This window comes from Hesperophylax consimilis, chromosome 19 (genome assembly GCF_061612785.1).
Source record: "Hesperophylax consimilis isolate HC1 chromosome 19, BYU_Hcon_1.0, whole genome shotgun sequence".
Classification (NCBI taxonomy): domain Eukaryota; kingdom Metazoa; phylum Arthropoda; class Insecta; order Trichoptera; family Limnephilidae; genus Hesperophylax; species Hesperophylax consimilis.
This window is the reverse complement of record NC_142854.1, coordinates 11,518,942-11,536,727: the sequence shown is the minus strand read 5'-3', so window position 1 is coordinate 11,536,727 and position 17,786 is coordinate 11,518,942. Positions and strand designations below refer to the sequence as shown.

At 34.9% G+C, this 17,786-nt stretch overlaps 1 protein-coding gene and 1 long non-coding RNA gene across 2 annotated transcripts; one reads left to right on the top strand and one right to left on the bottom strand.

Annotated features, from left to right (window-relative positions):
* Positions 1–687: 687 nt before the first annotated feature.
* Positions 688–12,404, bottom strand: LOC149414811 (estradiol 17-beta-dehydrogenase 8). The gene is made up of 7 exons (XM_089643617.1): positions 12,184–12,404; positions 11,459–11,596; positions 9,801–9,985; positions 8,179–8,287; positions 5,878–5,962; positions 2,886–3,001; positions 688–1,503 (listed from the first exon to the last, which is right to left on the bottom strand). The coding sequence occupies exons 1-7, from the start codon at positions 12,230–12,232 to the stop codon at positions 1,412–1,414; spliced, it is 774 nt and encodes a 257-aa protein (XP_089499743.1). The 5' UTR covers positions 12,233–12,404; the 3' UTR covers positions 688–1,411.
* A 1,559-nt stretch (positions 12,405–13,963) lies between these two features.
* Positions 13,964–16,601, top strand: LOC149414810 (uncharacterized). Its single transcript, XR_016303876.1, has 4 exons — positions 13,964–14,080; positions 14,658–14,877; positions 15,205–15,400; positions 16,073–16,601. It is a non-coding gene; the product is annotated as an uncharacterized LOC149414810 (long non-coding RNA).
* Positions 16,602–17,786: the final 1,185 nt, after the last annotated feature.

Genomic DNA, 17,786 nt, shown 5'->3' with positions numbered 1-17,786 from the left:
TCAGATGCTTTAATTAAATACTGCGAGTAGAATACATATTTGCCTTTGAAAAAATCTAGTATTTTTTAGAAAAGTCTTTTTATAAGCCCAGAAAAAATTATGTATAAGGCCTTTGAAAAATGCTTTAAAGTTCAAAATCTCCTACTTAAGAACCCATTTTCGGTAATGATTTTATTGTATAATGTGGCAAATTAAGTTATTTATAAAATGAACGAAAAAAAATTAAATATTTATGCCTGAACATCCACAAAATAAAATAAAAGGCACTTTTTGGCCATGTTTTTTTCTTGCATAAATCAAAACAGGCGGATGGTGTTAAGCGGGAATTTAAACCTTATCGCCATCTACGTAAGGGTTGTTATTGATAGCGGCTCAATTTAAAATATTACACGACGTAGTGCATCGCCTTAAATGAAACTGTCCTAAACAGTTTTTCATGAATGTCTCGGAATCAACAAAAACTTCCAGAGTGGGTTTTACAAATAAAATAATAATAAAATCAATTAAAAAACAATATATAAATCTTTTATTAACAACGAACAAACTATTTCCTTAAACTATTACACATTAAATATGGTTTGGCAATAAATATCATTGTATAAAAACATTATGCATTAGAATACTTAATAACTATTTTTAAGTAAAAGAGTATAATGTTCAGTTAACAAAAACATATAATATATTCTGTGTTTATAATGACTTTATAAGCCACAAATTTGCGCAAAAGACGCAAGTTTGTATACGTTAAATAAGGTACAAAAATAGTGTGTAAATAAATATGTATGTACATAAAATGTTTGTTTTGAAATATCAACAATATTGCTTCAAAATTATTAACAAATTACCTAATGTGTTTCATTATAATATGTATGTATTAAAATTATGACAAGCCACAAAGTAAATGCTTTTACAAAAAATATGTATTTAAGTCTATTTACCATATCAAAATTCTAAGTTAGTACAAGTAACATCCAAAAAGATTTTAATAAACTCTACTGAAAGAAGAACTCTAGCAGTTTTTTCACTATTAGCATTGAACATAACCTAACTTTTCAGTCCTGTAATCAGTAATTGGGAAATTTGGTAGCATAAATAATAGAAATAAAGGAGACATGAACCATTATTAGTACGAAACCGTGCACAAAAGTGGTGCCAACATTGTTCGATCCATGCGAAACGCATAACTGCATCTGCTCCGCCGTTTCGATGGTTCATACAGGTTGGTCGTAGGTCGGCGACAGTCGGCATGCTTTCATGCCTATCTCCCTTGGTTTCTACTATCTACAGTTGTAGATTTTGTGAACACAAAAAAATTTCTGTGTTTTGAAAAATTGTTTTGTTTGATAGTTCCTCTTTTCGTCACCAGCAGAGATAAGTATATCAAGGGTAGATGAGTAATTTCGTTTTCTTTTTAATTAGAAAAGCCGCCAGTGACTTCAATGGAGGCCCCCGTCATGAAAGAGCTCTTCTGGGAAGATAGGAAGGTGACGACCTCAGCAATCTCTGCAAAAGTTCAATACATAATAAGATATAATTATGTATTACGTAATCAGCTGATCCACGCAGCTGTCGCAAATATTTATGCAATTTATTAAATAATCTTATTGTTTATTTACAGTTTGTTATTAGTATTGTCAGTTTGTTTGTTCAATTTTATAAAAACGATGTAAGATAATGGGTAAGTAATATATATAAAAAATAATTTTAAATTAAAAAATGTATAAAATATAAATATAACATAAAAGCAGTAAAATTTCTGTAAATCTGATTTCTTTGTGAGGGACAATCTTACTTAGAAGAAAATCAAGCTCATAGCCAAGTCTGATGTGTCAAACAGAATGGTTGAACCTTGTACGAATGCTGCGAAATTTGGGGAGAGAGTTTTTAATGTACTGGGTTTACATACATTAAATGACCTTCCATTTGGAAAGTAACTTTGATCTCATTAAAAAAAATTACCATAATATTATGTTTTTAGAAAAGGCAATTTATTAATTAACCAATATAGTGCGGCGGGCTTTTTTCAATATTGTATTTGAATTTGAGAAATTTACAAAATTTCATCCATCTCATAGGGGTTGAAGCAGAGACGATTTATGGATACTTCCCGTGAGAACTCAAGCCATGGGCCATTGTGATATATATATATATTATATATTACTTAATCTGTAAAAAGATGAATTATTTTAATTATCTTTAAAAAAACAATTTTCTAATTTGTGTACCTATGTTAATATTATGTTTGTATTTATTTCAAAAGTTTTTGATTATTGTTAAATCATTAGAACTAAATGTAAAGACTCCTCCCATAAACACGAGCTCCTGGAGCTCAACTTATGGAGAAATAGAATAATAATGAACAAATTATTTATAAGTCTGCATATTGTTATCATTTATAATGTTAAATAATAAATAAAAAAAATTAAAAAAAAAATAAAAAAATATGTATCTCCCATTTTGCCCAGATCCTTTGAGTTTGTTTCCAGGTCCCATGAAGGTCCCTGTTTTTACGCGTACGGATCCCAAGAGGATCCTGTAGTGGTAAGGGTTTTCCCATAAGAAGTCCCTCTTTGTTTGGGTTCCTTGAAGCACCCATGACGGAAGTCACAGAGGTGACATCATCTCTCCTCCCTCTCTCCTCCTCCCCGAGCGATGGGTTCCCAACATTCCCTACGTTATTAGAATAGGCTTACGTACCAACTTTAACTGGTGTAAAGCATGCTTGATATGATTTTATCACTAAACGGCGCCATAAAAATTTGACCATTACATTATAAAAAGTTGGCATTGTAAAGGTTAAATGCTCATAGTCAGTCAAACCAAAACAATTCAGAAAACTACGGGGAAGGAGATGTGGTGGAGGAAGGTGGGGAAGTTCAACTAACCGCTAGGCTGGCCGACACGTTTCAGTGGAGTTTGACTGGAAATCATGTCAATGATCTTCTGGGGAACTGTTTTAATCATTGGAGATTCTATAAATCCCGGTAGAACCGCATTCACTCTGAAAATACAACGACAAAATTATAATAATACCAGAGCAGATCTGTGAAAAATCACAGGATATTATAATACTTTTGAAAATGACAGTTTTAAAAAAATCCTGCTTAAACATTAATAGTATTTTATTGCTTGTCTGAATTCTTCACAGTTCCAATTTAAAAAATAACACATAAATTCAAAGCAAATTGAGTTCATTAAACCAGCTTTCATGCAGGACTAACGCACAGTAAACCGAAATTAGTATGTTTGATTCAAACAATAGGAATAAGAAAACAAACAGAAAAGAACAAAATAGGTTTTCTATCAGCAAAAATAACTACATACATATTGAACTAGATGCAAAACAACTTAAGGTGAAAATTGTACTTTTAGTAAAACACATTCAAAGTTTTTTGAAATGCTTAGTATACACTTGTAACTTGGTTGAGCACTATAATAATTGTTTTCTTTATTAATTTATTTTTATTTTTTTATTAACAATATAAAGTTTTTTTACAGGTTTTTTTTTCGATCTCTGTCTCACTAGGATAAACCTATGTCGAGACAGACGTATTGAGTACATAAATTAATGTTTACATATTATTTGATACATATAATATTTCATAACATTAAATGACAATGTGAAAATGATAAAAAAAATAAATGATAAATTGGTTAATCAGCATCTAGTACATACTTATGAGGGGATTTTTATAAAAATTTTGATCTTGGATCTGTCTTGGCTGATGATCCAAGACTTGATGTCTGTTTTATATTTCGAAAAAAATTCGTTCAGTCTAATGGCTAGTGAGAGAGCATTATATAGCCTTGTTGCAAAATACCTAAAATTTCTCTGGCCAAAAGTTGTTTTAGCGAAAGGGATTTGTAAGAGATTATATCCTTTGGTTCTAGTATCACGAGCAGTTTGGACATTGTCAAAAGTAGTTTTGTGTTTGAAAAGGTATGCTAGTATGTTTTTGGCATAAAGTTGCCTAATGTTCATAACACAGATTTTCCTAAAGATTTCATCCGAGCTGCTTGTGATTGATAGTTTGAGGATAAGTTTCCAAGCTTTAGATATTGGATCAATGGCGGCAGCGTTTGCTCCTCCCCATGCTATGATACCATACTCTATTAAAGATTGACAAAGTGCATAGTAGATTGTTTTGAGCTGGCTTAGGTTGAGAAAGTTGCGAGTTTGTCTAAAAAAGTAAATGAATTTTCTAAGTTTGTTTGCTGTAGTGGTTATATGTTGTTTCCACTTCAAAATGCTGTCAAAAATAATACCTAAGTATTTAATTTTAGGAACCTGTTCTAAATAAGGGCAATTATAAATCACAAAACATTTTTTAAATAAAGGGTGGTACGTCGGGTACGACGAAGTTTAAATTTAACTAAATAAATGACTAATTAAATGTAACTGTAAATGGAATACGATATTGTGCCATGATATCTAACTTTTTTTAGGATCAATTGGATGACATGGCCTTCGAAGAAATGTGGTTTCATCAGGATAGTGCAACATGGCATACAGCAAGAGAAACCGTCGATTTGTTAAGACAGCGTTTTCCTGGTCGTGAGATTTTCAGAAAAGGTGATGGCAATTGGCCGCCCAGATCTTGTGACTTGATGCCATGCGATTTTTACCTCAGGGGCTTTGAAAAGTTCAAGGTCTATCTAGGTTGCAAAAATGCAAGGTCTACCAAAGGGGCCAAGGTATACCAGCACAGCCGAAGCGGCCATTTGGCCGACATCATATTCCATAATTAAAATAATAATAATATATTGAAAGTACCTGTGTTCCAAAACAAATATGGTCAAAGAACTTTTGAATACATAATACCTTTAATTTTGAACAAATTGTCATATGAATTAAAAGAAAATTGCTCCATTATTAAATTCTCTTTAATATTAAAATCATGGCTACTAAGGAGTAACCTCATGTATTAAGACTGTGATACACTGTTTTTCCCCACAACACTGTTTCTGTATTTTCAACTTTAAAGTATAACACAATTTTTTTGTTTGGTTTTTGTAGATATGTATGTATTACTACGGTAAAGCGTTGATGATTATTCAATTTATGTATTGTACTACAATTATATGTGCAACAAATCTCCTGCTGAAAAGCTACTTGCAGTAGCTGAGCGGGTATAAATAACATTGTATGTAATTTTTATAAAAATTAAAAAAAAAAAAAAAAAAAAACATGTCTAATTTTAAAATCCATTTTCCAATTAAATAATAATTTATGGTGTTTCATTTCAAAATTAAGTCCGGCATTCCTGATGGACCACCCTTTATCTGCCTCAAAATTGTTCCGTGTCTTGACCAAAAATTCAAATTTATTGTTGTTGCATGAATTTAAAAAACCAGCTTATTCTTTGCGAATTTTGCTTCCGTCGGGTCATATGATTATGTACAATACTTGAGATAAAATATGCTGCTTATTAAATTACATTTATTACTCTATGGGTAGAATGCCCGTGCAGTTTGGGAATATGCACGTCAACATAACTTGTAAATAGTGTTCAAACTTTCTCAGTCTGTTTTAAACTTACAGAAGAAATATTTTCACAGCAGATAAAGAAGGGATTTGCGATACCAAAAGAGCGATGAGAGCAAAACAGCTTACTTGCGTTGTTGTTATTGCATCCAGCTCCTTAATTTCAAACTTTGCACTTGATCGTAACAACAGCTGATGCAGCAAGAAAGCAGCATTGATACGAGGCTGTATTTGGCCTGAATACGACTACTACTTTGTTGCCGATAATGTTCCTCCTGGGAGATTGAGAAACCTGAACGAGTTAACGCGGTCAAAAGATTTAAACAACTGTAGAAAACTCTCATCAGGCTACTCATATATAATAAAATTTGAATAAATTAAATTAGGCTTACCTGATGTTAAATTTTCCCAATTCTTTGGCAGCTGATCTAGTTATTCCTTCCACACCTGCTTTGCTTCCAGCGTAATTAGTTTGACCTAGAATAATTAACAAAAGTTATATATATATAAATAAAAGGCAATGTCCGTAGAAAATGCCCACCTCATACAGGACCTCACCGAGAGAGAGCCTGAGAAAACCTGGTCCGCCATCAATAGGTTAAGGTGCTCCCATAGCCCCTGTGCCCACATGACGCACAGATGGGGCCTTAAAGAGTTGGCGATGTGTGAATGTAGTGCGGTGCAGACCACCGAACATGTGGTCAACGAATGCCCGCTCCAATCATTCCCCGGCGGGATTGATGACGTTCACATGGCGACGCCTGAGGCCTTAGAATGGTTGGCAGACCTAGATGTCCCCCTCTGACCCCCCACCATATGAAGGAAGAAGAAGAATGTCCGTAGGTGCATGCCCTATAGACTCAAAAACTACTGGACTGATTTTGTAGAAAATTGCAAAGTTTGTTATTATTAGTGTCAGGAGAATTTAGAAGTGGTTTGAATGGTAGAAGGAGTCTCTCCGCATTATCTCTGCAGTGGTATTACATACGGAGTTGATAGAATGTAGTATTTTCAATAGTAGCCATATGGTATACAGTAGTGAATAATAGAAAAAGTCTGGGATGCCTGAGGAATAATGAATGACTTAACGCATTTTCTCTGCACTAAATGAGATGTAGAGTCGAATTAAAGTCAATGTAGTGTAGTGTTTAGCAGTAATAATGTGGATTTCATGATACTACATAAAGTGAGCGATAGAAAAAGTCGGAAACGCCTGGAAATATGTGAATCACATACTTTTGTGTCAAGTAATAAAAACAAAATATATACTTACTAAAGAAATTTATACAGAAGTAATCTGTTAAAAAGATATTATACTATAGGTAGGTACTTTATCAGTTGATGCTTTATTAAAACCAGTTTTAATTTTGAATATGACACTTAAATTCAAATCAAATCCGAGTTCTAGTGTTCATTGAACCAGATTTACAGACAGATACACAGCCAAAATTAGTTTTTTAATATTTTTTACCACAAATATGCCTCAAGAATCTAATTTCTACAGCATTTACGCCCAGTTGTTTAGCATAAATTCACGTGTGACAAAGTCATCAAATGGCCATTCAGCGCCATTTTGTTTTTTTTACAGTTGAAAGGGACAGTGTTACATTTGAATTTCTGTGAAACAACTGGGCCTTAGTCTACTATATCCCTTCTTCTACTAGTGCCATGCCTCTCTTTCACACATCAGGGTTGTCATCTAACTCCTTTCTTGTGTTGAATATTAGTACACAGGCAATAATAAAGATTCACTGGAGCGATTTTTGGCATAGTTTGCAAAAACGTTTTGCGCAATCGCTTGCCATAATGTGCCAAATTTATAGAACCTTAAAATATGGGATAGGCAGTGAAATTTAGTTGGATTCATTCGCTTTAAACCGCAGTAAGCAGTTTCATATGTTTCCATATTAATATTTTGAGGAATGGCATTAACTCTTTGCACGCGGCCGTATCAACTGTTGTTACAGAAAAAAGTTCATACTCACACCCGGCTGTATCAACAGTTGATACGGAAACTTTGACGGCCAATATTCCAGCGCTCTTTTGTCATAAATGTATTTCTTGCTCACTTGGACATTCGTAGAACTATCACGATGCTGACATCTACAAGAATTTCTCAAAAATAAAATTGGATTTCATAAAAAAAGATTGATAGCCAAGTGCGCCCCTTCGCGCCTTTTAGTCCTTTAGTTTACATTTTTGTCAACAGATGGCGTTAGTACTAGTATGTCATTCATAATTTTTCATAACTAAAAATGATAAGTGATCATGGTGTCCCACTTGTGTCTATCAACGCAGTGGCCTAAGTACACACACGCCGAGTGAATGGCGGGACCACATTCAAAAGATACGGTATGTCTTTGTATGAAATTTTATGTTTTTGTTTTTATAAACATCTAAAAGTGTTGACATATTGTGAAGAATAATCTATTCTGTCTATATAGTCCAATAAATCATGCCAGAATGCTATAATTTGACATTTAATTGCGTGCAGGTATTTGAAAATATGTACCGCGTACGGGTATAGATAAAACGGAGCAAATTAACGCGTTCAAAAGGTTAATTAAAAAATACGGTAAATGTATATATATGACACCAATCGCTCGAGTGGATAGGAAGAGAATTGGAGTAGAACGGGAAAGATGTCACTGAATGGGAATGGCAAAATAAATAAGTAACATAATAAAATGAACCTTGGTTTCCAATTTTGCCCACAATGCTGGCGATGTTGACGATGGAGCCTTCAGTTAGTTTGGCATCAACCATGGCTTTAGCAAAGGCTTGCATCACCAGGAAAGTCCCCTGAAAATACATATAAACAAAAGTCAATTAACAGAAACATCACTCGCTAAATGTCAAATGACGGATGCTTCAATGAAGTTAACTGTCTTCTAACCTAATTGCAAAATGTGAATTGACCCCTAGTCTCTAATATTTTGCAATTTATTTCTCTTAACCCATTGGCAACAAATCCAGCCGCCCTGGGTCACTATGTCTTAAACTTAAACCACACCGGCACGGCGGGTCTTTTGTATGTCGGCTTAAAAACGAAAAACGGACATACAAGTGACATCTGGGTTACAAATTTTAAATGCCAATCACTCTAAAGATAATGAAGCACACAAGTGTTGGCAATAATATGTGGGTAAAATTTTTCCCCTGGTAATTACAAATGAAATTTCGTTAGCGATCAGCATGATAGTTAATTTTCAAAATAACGAGTTGTACTGGTTTCATTAACCTTGCTCGAAAAATGCACGGTGGATGCTTTTAAATGCACAACATAGGGTTTAAAAGTTATATTGGATTTAGTGAACCATTGCAGATTTTTTTTGGTAAAAAATTAATTCAGAGGTGAGGAACAATTTTTCAGCTCAACAATTCTGAGGCCAATGGGTTAAGTGAAATGACAAAATGCTGATTGCTCAAGAAATACTTTCGCATTACATTTGATTCCAGATAAATTTGCTGTTTTTTAATGTATCGCAAAATAAAATACTCTTTTTGAAAGCAGATGAAAGATTCATTCAGATTTTAATATCACAAAGCAATTAAAGATTTAAAAACTTCGATAAAGTTTTTAAAGTCGCTTACAGATAGTAATTGTGTAAACTGTAATTACCACTTTACAAGAAACTAAAAACATATTTAATCAGACAAAAGGTATGATAAAAGTTATTGTCAATTGATTTTTTTGGTTTATACACAAAAAAATACTCGAAAATTTGCAAGCCTTGACAAATATTTATCAAATGCTAAATGCTGTTTCATAGAATTATTTCAAATTGTTTGAGAGCGTCTATTGTAAACTTTTAAATGAAAATACAAAGCGTGGTGTTCTCTTTTTCCAACACTGTTTAAATCATATTTATATCTCACCATAATACAAAACGAGACAGCATGACAGGCTGGTAGAAATATTTCCCAAAACTAAAATTAACTCGCAGATAATTGCCATAGTTACCTCTAAAATCATAAAAATTCGAATTCTTTAATGGCCTTTGTTTCATAACAAGCTGTACCCTGCCACGCATTGCTGTGGCTCAGTCCGTCTGTGCAGATAGAGAAACAATAGCGTGTTTTACTTTTATGTCCAACAGATGGCGCTGTTTAAAAAAAAACATTTATTGCCTCTACCACGTGACATCGTAAATAATACAGGTAAATTAAAGTTAAAAAATTACATTATCATATTTTTTAAATTATTTAACTTGGCTTCATCATTTTGCATCCGGTACCGTGTCTCACAACCAAAGGTAAATGTTGTCTTATTTTCGTTTTATAAACAAATATTTAAACATGTAAATTAAGCCACCTTCAAGTTGACATCGATGACCTGATCGAAGTCCATCTCGGACATCTTGAGCATCCAGTTGTCCTTGGTGATGCCGGCTGAGTTGATGACGATGGAGGGGGGCCTCTTGTACTTCTTCAGAGCTTCCTCCAGAGCGCTGTGCACCGAGGGGGCCTTGCTCACATCCAATAACACGGTGGAATGATCTAGAATTAGATTGTACGAGAATACAGTTTTTGGTGCCATTATATAAATGTGAGAGGAATATATTAAGACGAACCTTTCGAGCTTCCATTTCGGTTGTTTCTCAAGAATCTTCATCAAACCATCATAATTCCCCTTTTATTAATCTTGTTAATCGACAATTAAAGATACACAATTAAGAAGAAGGCTAAAATTATTAAGATAAATTATAATTGATTTATCATAATCTCAATAAAACAAGATAACAGGGGGAGAACAAAAAAGGCACAAAGACATTTTTCATTTATTTTTTCGGCTTCACGTAATTGGCAGATTGATCCTTGTTCATAATAATAATAGTTGGATAATTTGTGTAGCCCCGTTTATCTAAAATTACTGGTAGCGAAAAAATATATAAATACACACTTATTTTATAAGACTAGCTGATGCGTACTTGACGTTGCTGGGGGTTATCCTTAGAAGGTAGACATGTACCATAATGGACTTTTTTCTAGTCCTTTTTAAGATATACAAATCAGTAGTACGTTACTTTGATGTATCTCGTAAGGCTTGGCCAGCGATAGCAATGTAACCACCAGAAATTTGGTCTTTTTCGACTAGATTACAAAACATCGACTTTTCTCTACTTTCTATAAATATAATATGCATGTATTATGTATTTATATAAACCTTCCAGAAGAAATTTTCTAAAACAGACAGGCGCGGATAGAGACTTTGATTTATACTATTCAGAGATGTATTGCAAATGTTATTGTCACTTCAATTTGTGTTGTAATATAAAATACGAATAATACAAAGTCTCACAAGTTTTTTACAAATTGCGGTCAGTATCTTTGGTTTCATAATGGTGCACATTTAAATTCTTCTGTGGTTAACTTCTAGATTTGAATATAAAGCGTGGTGTTTTCTCTTTCTAACACCATTTAGGTTTTATTACTCACCACAGCAGTAAGGGAGATACAACGATTTCTGTGAGACCATAAGAGTTGTTCACAAAAGTGAACAAATTAGGGTAAAGGGTTCAAAAAAACTTACAAATTATTAATTGTTTACATTTTTAAACATTTAGCTATTTACAATGTCGCTGACTTTGAAGGTGAAAATTTTCTGACTTTATCCATTATTATATTATATCTATATAACTATCCAAAAAGGTTAGATTTAAGTTTACTGAATTCTGTCGAGTCAGTGATCATTCTTAAATCATGTGGCTGTCCATTCCAGGCTTTTGGTACTGACACTCCGAAAGCACGCTCACCGAACTTAGTATCTGTTGTGCTTGTTGTCGTCCCAAGCAGGGCTGGCCCTGAACCAAACGGCGCCTGGCGTTAGTAAAAACCTCAAGGGCGCTATGCTAGGTGTTAGGAACTACATATAAGCATCTTGGCTCCTTGGTAATAAAAATAAATTTTGCATATTAACTGTATCCCGTATATCTGCATATTTACCAATTATAATTAGATTGATTGCTATACCTTCATCTCCTGCCGCTGGGGCCATGAAGGACTTGATGGTCTCCTGTGCCGCCTCCACATTACGGTCGGCCGCGATGACCACAGCACCTTCTCGGGACAGCACCTGGCAGGTAGCTCTGCCGATTCCAGATCCCGCACCTACAATTATATCAAATTATATTGTCACTTGTCTTCATAGAAAAGTCGCAATTAAGGTGGGTTGGTCAGGTCAAATTCATCAAATTCTGAGTGTTGCGACTACCATTTTTTTTTAGGGTTGAACCATATGTTTTTAGGTTCTTAGTTTGTGTTTCTTAAAAATAAACTATGCTTATAAAGCATGGTAGTCGTAAGTAATATTTTACCAAAAAAAGTATTTATGTTAAAATAGGAGAATTATTTTTTCAATTTTATAACATGAGATTTCCGGTTGAAAATTATTATTAGTAGGTATTTATAATTATACATTCATAAGAATTTGAGACCGTTGATATATCAATTTTTGTGTAAATATATATTTGGTTCCCAGTCCAAGAAATGTTATAATGAATAGAATATCAGATTATAAAATAAGCGCCCATTCGAACATAAGTTTATCGAATAACTACCTTTGATAGAAATCACCTATCTAGGAATTGAATCTAGGTATTTATTTTCCATTAACTCGTTGGAAAGAAATTCAAGTCATAAAACCAGTAGGTACGTGACAGTCAGTTAATAATAAATATATATTTTTTTAAACTAACCTGTGACAAAAGCCAATTTCCCCGCAACAAGTCCACTCGGTCTCAACATTTTACGCAAAAATCTGAACAAAATATACAAAATTAAAGGTAAAATCAGGTGCCCGTTGATATTGTAGGTCTGTGACGTATGATTTAGCGAAGGAAACTGACCTTTAAACCGTTATCAAGTGTTTTTAATATCTCATTGATAATAATTTTAAACTTTTATAGCATGTTGCTCTGTTGATATTTTTACGAAGTTAAGTGATTTTGACGTTTTCAGTGTTGTCATTGTAAATAGAAAATGTCGCCGTTTTAAAATGTTTTATTCCGATGTCGAACGAGAAATTTTTTCATCAATAAATAAATACGAATACAGAAGGCCAAATTTGCATTATGTGCAGTCAGATGTGTTGTCGGTGTAACTTTTGTGAAAAAATACTTCAATTATTTGTCATAAATTACTCATTTGGACGCAACAGAAAAGTCTTGATATCATAAATATATATTTTTAATAACCATCCGTGAGATTGCTTTCGATAAAAAACATTTATTTAAATAGTCATTTTAGAAAATATCTTAAGTGAGAGGTTGCACAAAATGCATCTAAACACGATTGAATATAATAATAATATTTAGATGATTTGTATAGCGCCTTTTTTGTGCAAAATCACCTCAAAGGCGCATAATGTCAATAGTGAACAACGGAATTGTTAAGTAATGACACCATTTAAAAAAAGGCTTTTATAATATTGTTCAACAAATTAGGGCAAATTAGGAGACTCTATCGAGATCATCATTAAAGGCTAGCAACATTTATGAAAGAGGTGATTATGTTAATTACAGATTTCTACTTCTATATTATGAAAGCTTTTACAAAATATTCATAGATATCTCTATTATAATTAAGTAGATTTCTTCTGGAAATGCAATACGAATAAATGCAAAATCACACAAAATGATGTGTTTTTGGTTTCAAAATTTGATCGCTTGGAAATATCATAGACGCTTTAATTAAATACTGCAAGTAGAATGAACCTTGTCCTTGGAAATAATCGAATATTTTTTGATAAGCCTACAAAAGTATTAGACCTATAAAAAATACTTTGAAGCTCAAAATCTCTTACTTATGAATCTCTTTTCGAATGGATGTTTATTATATATGCATATTATTATTAACTATCCCCTGGTTAAAAACCGCTGCTCTAGCTCATTTTATGTACTTACAACAATGCGGTTTTAAAATTCCGCCGTTATTTGAATTTAGTCTTAACGTCCACATAATTATAACCGAAGTGTTTTTAATTTTTGTCTTTTTGACTACTAAAACTAGCTATTTGTTAGTTGAAAACTGCCTAGGACCTTGAGGGCGATTCTCGTTCTTTTAGCCTTAAGCTAAATGATAGCATTCGTCAACGACTGCTATCGTTTGCGAAAGATAGCTGTCCGTCGCTTGTAACATCTTTTCTTAACTATTAAGCGATTCTCGTTCTTCTGATAGCCTTACAAGTTCGATTTTTGAGAGACCTAGTAAAAAATCCTAAAGAAGCGTGGTTAAGAGCATCTACGAAATTGTTAAGAGATTATTGAAAACACAAATTGGTGAAATATAATTAAGTGACGCAAGGTTTCTAACTAAAACTTTAAAAAACAAATACTTTGTATTATAATGCATTTTAATAACTGCTTATTTTATTTATGAATGACATAAATAAGCCATTTATCGAAGATTTACGTTTTGTGAAAAGGTACTTACCTCGCTGGATAGTAATGACTTTGTTACAAATTCACCACTTCTAAAGTGTCGTTTGCTGTCAAATGTCAAACTAAAGCGGGGTTTATTTATGGGCCGAACGGCGCATTTATGTTGTCACCGTTTTCGTTTGCTAATTAACTTGACAAAATTGTTTAAAATGAGGTAAGCAAAAGCTATATGTTGTAAGTAAAAGCATGATATCATTTAGATGCTTTTCACCCCAGACTGAAACGGAATTAACAACGTATTATGTCCGTGTACAATTGCATTTTTAGGTTAAAAAGTGAGACAGCTATTGAAGTGAAACTTCTTTAGGCGCGTAATGGATTTTCGATGGACGGAGTAAAACCGAGTCAGGATCGACACGAAAATGCGGGTACCCCCACCACCGCTCACCGTTCACTGTCCCTCTCTCACCATATGCGCTTGTTGAGGTGGGGGAGCCGCTCACGAACGTTCTCTCTCTTCTCTTCTTTCCTCTCTCTCAGACACCAGCGAACTGCGCCACGCCAAGCATCAGCTGCTTGGTTAGTATACTGCGTCGTGAGTGTAATACGAGTGAAATACGTAATTGATTGTGGTTCATACGGTTTAACAAAAGAAGTTTCACTTCTGTCTTGCGTAGGCTTGACACACCCACTTTTTTTATTATTATCTTTCGTGTACATCATTGTGTTTGAAACCTAAGAATAGTGTGTAATAGTTACATGTCATCAATTGTCGTAAAATTCATTTTCAGTGTGCAGCAACAGAGTGGCACGGTCAAGACAATTCGATAAATGCTGCTGGCGGATCCATGACAGCCGAGCCAATCTTTTAAAATGAAGACGACATTGAGGTGATTTTTCACAAAAACGGCGCTCTACAAATTATCCAATTATTATTATTATTATTATTAAAACCTAGGAGATTAATTAAATAATGCTGCTCCACACAAGACTATAATCCAATGGCAAAAAGTAAGTTTATTTATCCACTTTGAATAGTGCCTGTTCGACAATGTGTAGTCAATTGAAGGACTAGATGTGCCCAAAGTCCTTCCCAATGACGATGTACGTAGTTTATTTATGTTTTATGGTGCTATATCATGTTTAACAAGTACACGACTGATATTGTGTGTCGAAATGCATAGCGGTTAAACACAAGATACCTTTGGCAGAGAGGATATGCCGAGTCAAAATACCTGATATGTGTATACACAAATTTATTTGTTAGTTTATATAATATGTTTTACTAAATAATCAAATTTCATAAGATACAATTTGATATGTTTATTTATTTCATAGAGATCTCTTCTTGCACGTGGATGTCGCTGATGAGAGTGATGAGCCTCCTGTACTTGTAGAGATGCTAGCGGTAGAGATGCAGTGGAGTGTTGGGTGAATACCCCGTGACAAGCTCACAGTAGACAGACCTCCCCCTCCCCAAGCCAACCCCAACCCCAACCAAGCCAGCCAAGGAGAAGACCTCGATTCGTAGCAGGTAATTCTTTATACAAATAAAGTAGCTTCACGTCCATTTAATCTAAGTTCGCAGGAAAACCACAGGTTAGTTTTACCCTACTGATGACCGATCATTGCGATAGTAATACTGCTCAGTACGAGAGGAACGGCAGTTTTGGACATTTGGTTCACGCACTCGGTCGACCGGCCAGTGGTGCGATGCTACCATCCACAGGATTAGGCCTGAACGCCTCTAAGGCCGTATCCCGCCTAGGCAAATCGGGCGGTGATACGTGATGTGAGTTCCGCGAGTCGAAAGGCTCTCTAAACAATGTGACATCTATCAGACGGAGGCCCCCGTCCGCGGGGGCCTCCGTCGAAGCCCGACGAGGCGAGGCGAGCACTGCGCAACGTGGTTAAATGTCCCGGCGCGATGGCGCTCCGCCTCTGACCAAGCTTAAGTTCGACGTCGGAACTCGGAATCGTCCGCAGACGACCTTCGTACCTGGCAGGGTGTTGTGCCCGGTAGAGCAGCGTCATGCTGCGATCCGTTGAGACTCAGCCCTACGCCAAGAGATTCGTCCGATCGTCTCCACGGAGCGTCGGCCCCCCCATGCTGCTGCTGTTTGCGGCCTAGCGCGAGCGAGCGTGTTATTTAAATTATATTTTATAATGTTCGTAAGATCAATTTAATAGTTATTAAATTTTTCAGACCGAAACGAGAGCAGATCTGATGAGAAGCTGATGGATTAGCAGAACGGCGCTATGTTGGTGAAGAAAACTGGTTCATCGATTCTGCTTATCCTGCGTGGATTGTGCTACACGACGTATGAATTTATAATTCGGGTCGCTTGTGCAGACTCATACACATATTCTTTTTGTTTTTAAATCGAATATTATATATCAATATCTTTGAACTAAATATAATGTTTCCCTTTCTATGTTGAGAGAAGACAATATTATTTGTTGTGTACTTGTTTTTGTTGAAAAATTATTTATAATTATGTGTTGTCAATAAAACGTTTATTATGTACTACATGTCATGAATTATTTATACCTATGAGCTATGAGTTTTCCTATTTCATGCCGGAGTTCCATAACACAAGGAACGCAGCTTCATCACTTTGCATTTACATCCAAGGTAACCAAGTTCGGATCACAAATCTGAAATGTTCATTTTTTATTATAATATGACTTTCTTGTGCATATGAAGAGCTCACCATTTGCACGTTTAAGGAGCGATTCCCGTGATGATTGCAGTACATATATTCCTGTACTGCAGTACCAACGATAGCTATACGAGTGCAGTCAATTGCTACTATAGTACCAGGGAAAGGATCACCGGACTGCTCAAATATTTGTTTGGCTTTTTGCCTATCTGCAGCAGTCAAAGGAAATTTAACCCACGTCTGGAGTAGTGTGTCGTTGATAGCCGATGAAACATTTAATATGCATCGGCTAACCGACGACTGACAGACAGCCAAGCCCCAATCGTGTCCTATACCTCTCTGGTACGAGCCCACCGCATACAATCTTACTGCAGTAAGTACCTGTAAAAAATTCAGCTATTAATAGTGTATCTTATTTTCTCATGGATTACATAGTTAATTGAATGTATCTCTCACCTGTGACTGGACAGACAGTCCATGCTTTCTTCTCGGTTGTAAGATAGGGGATAACGAGTTCATTAGATATTCTGAATAAATTCAGGAACTCTGTTTGCCCCATTTCCATGGGATTTTGGGTGTCTCTTAAGATACGGAAAGGGATTCTTATTTCGTTGTGGTTAACTTCAAAACCCACAATTTCCAGCACCAGCCATCCTGCAGCCATTTTATCTGAAACTCATTATTATTTATGTAGAAATCCTCAATAGTATGTGTAGTTTATTGTAAATTAAATCACATCTGGCTTTCGACATGTTACGTACTTTACAAACATCGCAATTACCTTATTCAATTCATTTAATAGCATTATTGTGCCACAAACAAGTCACTAATCATGTTTACAGTCAATACTTACGATAATATTAAGTTTTCTCTTGTTAAAACTACGCAAATATTGCTAATTGTCAAAACGCCACACTTAAATGAAGCAAATTCTCCGCGAACGCTAGCGTTCGGCCGCCGAAAGACAGGTCTAGGGGTACCCTTCGCGTAAGGCTATAAGTTTTGGCGCGCAATCGAAAATCTAAGGATTCCATCTGTCATCGAGAGAACCGGAATCGCTTCATACGAATAAACCGAGAAAAATCGTTAATTTGAATGTAAGGACGATTTTAGTGTCGTTAAGTAGAACGAGAATCGCCCTCAAGGACATCTTCGCACCATATGGTGTCACCATAAATATTCCAACATTTTTCAAAAAAACAAACAGAATCACTAGGAGTGTTTTAGAAAATGACAGTAAAGTTGCTAGCAAAAGGG